The sequence below is a fragment of the Rhinolophus hipposideros genome (assembly GCF_964194185.1).
Source record: "Rhinolophus hipposideros genome assembly, chromosome: 24".
NCBI lineage: Eukaryota > Metazoa > Chordata > Mammalia > Chiroptera > Rhinolophidae > Rhinolophus > Rhinolophus hipposideros.
The window spans coordinates 37,236,221-37,243,831 of NC_138070.1; the positions used below are offsets into that span (position 1 = coordinate 37,236,221).

At 36.8% G+C, this 7,611-nt stretch overlaps 1 protein-coding gene across 1 annotated transcript; it reads right to left on the minus strand.

The window, feature by feature from the left end:
- Window positions 1-202: 202 nt before the first annotated feature.
- LOC308492338 (annexin A2-like) lies at window positions 203-7,319 on the minus strand (the record flags this gene model as incomplete). Its single annotated transcript, XM_081037188.1, has 2 exons — window positions 203-789; window positions 7,187-7,319. The coding sequence occupies 2 exons, from the start codon at window positions 7,317-7,319 to the stop codon at window positions 335-337; spliced, it is 588 nt and encodes a 195-aa protein (XP_080893314.1). The 3' UTR covers window positions 203-334.
- Between the last annotated feature and the right edge of the window lie 292 nt (window positions 7,320-7,611).

Consider the following 7,611-nt stretch of genomic DNA (forward strand, 5'->3'; position numbering starts at 1 on the left):
ATTATTTATCAATTTTTTTTTTTGATTCTAAAGTAAAAATTCAGTTTATTCGTCTGTTTATGACACAGTACACAAGAGGCAAAGTGTTTCACATCATAGATTTCTCTTCCAGCTCCGTGGAATGTTCTTTTCTTTGGCTAAAAGGAGAGACTACACGGAAAAGCCAGGCAATGCTTAGGCAAATGAAATAAGGGCGGGGAGGCCGGCTACGCTAACGTCATGCTCACAAGGCTGGGTACAAGGGCTGTTAGTGGCAAGCTGATTTTCTAGAATTGTTAGCTGGAAACACAGGAGCGCCGTTCCTGGACGCACGCTCGCTCGCACCATCGCGGGCTCAGTCATCGCCTCCACACAGGTAGAGCAGCGCTTTCTGGTAGTCATCCTTGGTGTCTTGCTGGATGTAGTAGTAGAGGGACTTGCCGTACTTTCTCTTAAATTCAGACCTAATTTTCAACATGTCCACTTCACTGCGGGAGACCATGATTCTGATCAGGACCTTATCACGAGTCCCCTTGCCCTTCATAGAGTCGTACAGTCGGTCAGCAAAATACAGGGGCTTGTTCTGGATGCACTGGACCAGGTTCAGGAAAGCATTTTCCAGGTCTCCCTTGACTTCCTTCTTGATGCTTTCCAACATGTCATAAGGGCTGTAGCTCTTGTACCTTTCAAAGACTTTCCGGAGATGACACACGCTCCGCTCAGTCATGATGTTGATCCACTTTGGAACATCAGTTCCTTTCCTCTTCACTCCGGCATCATAGAGATCCCGGGCATCTTGGTCAATCAGTTCTATTTATCAATTATTGATAGCCTACTACTGTGTGATGGGTTCTGGGGATTCAAAGAGAAATAACCCAAGAACCCTGTTCTCAAGATGATCAAGTGGGAAATGTATGACAAAGAGACTCTTGCAGGACAATGAAGTGGGATGAGTTCACCACATTTTCACGGGAAAATCTCCTTCCTGAAGCAAGGGTGGAGGTGAGAAGGCGAGAATGCGTTTCTGAGAAATAGAAAGGGCCACAGCTGGCCTGTGCTGGGTTCTGTTGAATAGGATTGAGCCAGGTTGTGTCAAGTTTGGAGGGAGGGAGCATTCCTTGCTGTAAGAACAGCCTATGAGAGTTCAGGAAACACCTGAAATTACAACATAACCAAAAGTTTATGTTTTGTTTGTTTGTTTTTTTTTATTTAAATTTATTTATTGGGGTGACAATTGTTAATGAAATTACACAATTTCAGGTGTACAATTCTGCATCACATCAACTATAAATCCCATTGTGTGTTCCCCACCCAGAGTCAGTTCTTCGTCCATCACCATATATTTGATCCCCCTTACCCTCATCTCCCTCCCCCCACCCCCCTTACCCGATATAGGAACATTTGTGACAACATGGATGGATCTTGAGAGTATAATGCTAAGCGAAATAAGTCAGACAGAAAAAGCAGAGAACCCTATGATTTCACTGATATGTGGTATATAAACCAAAAACAAGACAAACAAATGAGAAACAGAAACTCATAGACACAGGCAATAGTTTAGTGGTTACAAAAGTTTATGTTTGAAAGGGGAATGAAATTATTGGAAAATAAGACAATTTCCAATAAAGTACTATTTTTTCTCCTAGTACAATGCACTAGAAGTTTAGAAAAGATTTAGATCACCATGGTCTTATCAAAGGAATCCTTCAGAAAATGTAGGTGTTTCCTCACTACATGGGGAGCTGACAGTGGTAAATCTGAAATCAGAGTCTGGGTTTCACTCTGCCAGGTATTAACCTGGTGATAATTTCTCAATCTCTAATTTCTACATCATAAAATGAAGACATTAAGATTAATCTCTCAGTTATACTGAGGATAAAAATAAGACATGTAAATAAAAGTACTTAGTAAATTGTAAAGTATTATATAAATTTAATCTGTAAATACGCATATCTGTAAAACAGGGAATTTTTAACTGACAAGAATATTTGGAAGATATGAAAAGATATATAAATATAGTTACATGGCAAGATACAATATTCATATTAATAGGTATGTTAATTATACTTACCGGCTAAAAGTCTTGCTTAACGCTATTGCAAAATGCATAACATGTTAATGAGTTGGCTATGGCTTTTTATACATTTCTGACTCTGAGGAGAGGGCAGAGAAACCCCACTTCAGGGTAGGCAGTCTGACTCCACTAGACATATGATGTTCTAGGAAGTAAGTCATTCAGATGTTGTGATTATAAAGTATTCTCTCTACTAGGTGAACTACAACCTTGTAGACAAGGTTAACCTAAGAATTTCCTTCTAGTTATAGAACTCTTAAGAGGTGAAACTCTTTGCTGCCTTCATTTTCTCCTCTTTAAGTGGTCATAAACAACGACAGCATTTTATAGAGTCACATGACATACAAAGAATCTGAACAGTATAATTCCATTATATCCTGTGTGAGTCCGTCTTATATTCAAGTGTGAGAGAAGGCAGAGAAGTAATCCTATAGACAGAGAACGCCCTGCTAAAGGAATTCTTTGAGTGTATCCTAAAGACCATGGACAAAATACTAATGTGTAATTGATAACAGTGTGTTCAGGCACATAGTGTAAATATTTTCACTCTGTGTGCTTCTTCAATTTTTGAAAGTTCTTGACCCCCCCCTCCCCGGGAAGAAACCCCTGCCTCGTCTCCCACATTCTCCACAGAGGCCAATTCTGAGTTGATTATTACAGGGAAGATTGCTTTTCTCCCAGTGCTTTGCTATGTTGCTATGAGGGTGACCCTGAAAAGCATGGGATGAGATTTTGATTAGAGATTTGTTACTCACTCTTGTTCAAGGATAAACCCAGAGAACCTGGAGGTGAAGTCTCATCACTCCCAAGTATGGTGTCAAAGACATGGGCAGTTGGTAGTTCTCTTTTTCTCTTCCACACATTGTCGGTGTTTCCCTGAAAATAAGACCTCGCCAGACAATCAGCTCCAATGCATCTTTTGGAGCATAAATTAATATAGACCTGGTATTATATTATGTTATATTATATAATACACAGTATTATATTATATTAATTATATTATATTATTTTATGTTATATTATATTATTATATTACATTACATTACATTATATTATATTATACCACATTATGAAGACCTGGTCTTATAGTAAAGTAAGACCAGGTCTTATATCAATTTTTGCTCCAAAAGACGCATTAGAGCTGATTGTCCGGCTTGGTCTTATTTTCAGGGAAACACAGTATTTAATCTTCCTGGACCTAACTCTTCTGATAGCTGCCTTTCTAAAACTTATGTAAGGAAGGAGAACATGGGTCTTATTTTAGAACATTAGGTTAATATTAATATGAGTTCTACAAAATAAGAAGGTATTCTAATGTTAAATGAGTTCTGAATGTGTCCCCATTGAATATACAAAATGCACACACATGCATATCTACGGATACAAAAAGAAAAAAAAAATGAACTCAGTTTTCCCAAAGTTATATGACTATAGAACTGTTTTATTTAGTAGTGCTCATTAGCATATTGAGTACCTCTTGTTTCTCCATAGACAGTTTGGAAAATGATGTTCTTAAACAAATTTCAGTAAACGGTCTTATTAAAGGCTAAAATTTGTATCTTAGATAGAAGAAGAGTGGAACATAGCTTAGATGCAACCTTGAAATTAGGGAATACATGTTTACCATCCCAAACTTTCCTTTCAACAGCCCATTATTTATTAAATTTAAGGTTTGCAGAAAGGGAGACTGAAATAAGCAGTCAGAGTTCTCATCCATCCAGTAAAGCTCTATTTCTAAGATTAATTCAGAAAAAAAAAAGTGTTTTTCTTTTCTATTAGGCTGCATAGATTTCATGGAAAACCCCTTGAAAATGTTGAAATTGACTCTTCCTCCTCTTCTCTTCTGTCCTTTTGCCTTTCTTTATAAAGAATGAGTCTGGGTTTGATTTATAAATATTATAGTTTGTATTTGATGAGAACCTATGGAAACCTACTCACCAAGAGAAAGAGTAATAGCTAGTAGTTTCAACCGTAATCACAGAAAAAAATCCTTTCCTCTCCTTCCATGTTTTTGTTGCTCTATGGTTATGAGCCATATATTCAACAGAACCTTTCTAATAAGTCCTAAGATTGTGTTTTCTTTCCACAGACTCTCTGAAGTATCTTTTCTTTCTACCCAAGAAATAGCCAGGAAGATAATAGACAATAGGATCAACTCCACTCATTCTACACTTTATCAGAAGCTTTCCTTGATGAACTTTTTTCTCCTCTTATTACTGCTTTCTTCTGATTTTTTTCAGAATTTATTCAATTCATAGGATGTTATTTTACCTGTGGTGACACAATGCTTTGCAACTGACCTCTTTCCATTCACCTGTGTATTTTCTCTGCCAACTACAATTTTTTTTTTATTAGTTTCAGGTGTACAAGACAAGGTAATACTTAGACGCCCACCATCTACATCCCTCACACTGTGAACCTCCCTCCCCCCACCCACCATCCCTCTGACCTCACACCCAGCCATCACATCACACACATAAAATTATAGTTGGCATTCATTAATGTTTAGCCTCTGGTGCACAACGCCACGATCAGGCATCCACACCATCCCTGAGGTGGTCTCCCAAATAGGACGCATGCCCATCGGATACCCAACAAAACCCCTACAACATTATTGAATAAGTTCCCAAAATTAATTTCCAGAAAACCCTGAGGCCATCTTGCGGCCACCAGCCGCCTCCCAATCCCTTCACCTTTCCCCTTATCCCCAACCCCCCCCCGCCCCCGCCCATCTAACAACTCTCGGTTTTTTCTTTGTGTCCTCAAAACTGTCTCGATTAGTTCATTCACCTATTCTTTTCTTTAGATTCCGCATATAAGTGAGATCATATGGTACTTGTCTTTCTCTTTCTGACTTATTTCACTTAACATAATGTTCTCTAGATCCATCCATGTTGTTGCAAATGATAAGATTTCTTTCTTCTTTATCTGCCAACTACAATTTAAATTTCATTGGAGGTAGGTACAATACATTTAAATATTACATATTATCTTCAAAGTCTCATATGCAGTGCTCTGTACAGAGTAAACATTTGTTTATTTGTGTTGATCCAAGAATAATTTACATGGAGTGAATGTGAGTAAGCAAGATATCTACTCATCTTTTGGGTTTAGTATCTATCTATATAACTAGAACATAGATGTTGTGGTCCACGTGACCTGAGTTTAAATCCCAGGCCAAAAAAATATTAATAATCTTTTTGCTCTTCTGAGCTTCCATTTTCTTATATACATAATGGATATATTATATCTACCTTTTCAAAAGGACTAAATGAGGATAGTATTTTAAGTTCTTTTGTTAGACAGTTCTGGATTTGACTCTGGTCTCTGCTTCTTACTTGCTACATCATCATGAACAAGTTAATTAACCTCTGTGATCCTCATTTTCCTTGTTTTTGAATTGGGGACCACAGTAGTATTTGTCTCATAGAACAGCTGGGTTTAAGTGAAATAGTGCATGTAAAACTTAAAATAGTACCTCATACCTAGTAAGAATTCAATTAATATCAACTGTTATTATAGAAGAGCACCTAGAATACCCAACACCAGTGCCACCAGTAAACTTTAGTTCTTTCTCCTGCTAATTCTTATCTTTAAAATAGTTGCCATTGACAGACACTCTTTGTAGACTTGTTGGCTAAAGGGACTTAATGCAAAACTTTTGTGTATAAATGGAATTCTGACTCTTTTCCCTATCTTAAATGGCACCAAATTCTTCTTAAGGAAAAGCCTTTAACAGAAGATAATAAATATCTGGATTTAAAAAGACCTTACATTCTTAAAATATGGTGGATTGAAGATATTTTTTATTGAAAACAGGCATTTTATTTGAAAACAGGCATTTTCAAATCCTCAGGGTATGAATCAGAGAGAAAAAAAAAACTGAAGAATTGTCCCAGAAAAAAGGGCAGGGCAGGCAGAGGATTTTTCACTGGTAAGGCAATTTACACACTTGTCCTTTTCATAGTGAGTCATGGTCTATGATACATTTCATAGTAATGTCTGTGAGTTCCAAGTCTGGAATTAGACATATCAGCCAAATAAGGAAGAGAGAGGAAAACAGACTTAATCCACCTAGTTAACCATTCCCAGAGTTCTAGAAATGGAACTTCAAAACAATTATTATTATAGCACCCCACTTTTAGTCAGAGAGAGAGAGAGAATTAGCTAATCACTTTCAAAGTATCTTCAGCAGAGGAGCAGAGGAATTCAACCACCATCACTAGTGTTCTTTCAGAAAAAGTTTGTTCTTTCTTTCTAATCTCTTCCCCAAACCTTTATTTTGCTTTCACATTGGCTAACCTAAGTTCATTTTAAAATGATATTATAAACTTTAAAAAAATTATTAAAATTTATTAAAACTTACCCTTTAGTCTTTTTATTTTTCTAATTAAGCAAACTCAACTTGTTTAAAAAACTCATTTAAGTCCAATTTTTCCATAATTCAGGTCATTTAGGATTACTATTCTGAGGGTGCTTTTCAGTTATTCTAATAATAGAATAAGAAACACCAACACCTAGTTATAGTCACTTACTATACCAGGACCTAGTGCCACTCAGAGTATATCACAGGTGCTTAAATAAAATGTTGACTGATGATAAATATTGTCTCATACTTGTATAACTTTTAATACTTTATGGGAAGCTTTGACTGCCTCAAAAATGCTGTCTGAGCTACTCTTATTTTCACCCATAACCTCCCCTACCCTCAAGAAAATTGCCTTTAGTTATAAAGCCAGCAAGTGGCAAAGTGGAAACCTGAACTTAGATTTCCAATTCCCAGTCACATAAGTTTTTGGATTTAACCTGAATGTTTAGTAAAGCAGAGCTGTTAGTGTTTTGAAAAATGTAGACTCCCCTCCCTGCCCCCACACTTACCTCATACCCAGATAATGAAGAGAATAATGGAAGAAATACATACCAGTACTAACATATCTTTGTTTGGAAATACATCTGAACATTGCTATTTTTTAATTGTAAAATGACATTTTTTTTTCATAGATTTTAGTTTTCTCTGACCCCGAGCTCTAATTCCCATTGCCTTTCCACAAATTTATCATTTTCCCACATGGTATCTTCACAGTTTGTTCTGGATGTGAAATGTTAATAGGACATGACAGGGCACTTTTATACTCTTCATAACCATGATGTCCATGTGACATCTTGGTGCCTTGATTGAATGTTGTGTGGTCAGTGTGAGGACCTGGGACACCTTGTGATAAAATCCTTGCTGCTCCAAGATTTCTGTAGTGTAGAAATCAACCATCTTTACTATTCCTTTTATTTACTTTCTTGGAACTTACAAATCAGCCAAAAGTGGTTATTGAATGATCTGGAACACAGGACCTCTAGCATTAAGCTCCTCAAAGACAGGGACTGTGTCAGAAATTTTTACATCCTTATCCCCTAATCCAGGATCTGGAAAAGAGCAGGTACTAAATACCTCTTAATTATATTTAATTGACATCCATAAGAAAATGCAAGAAATATGAGACTCATCTTGACTTTGTCCATAACAACGTGTTCTTAGATAAGTCACTGAGCTTCTATGATCTGTA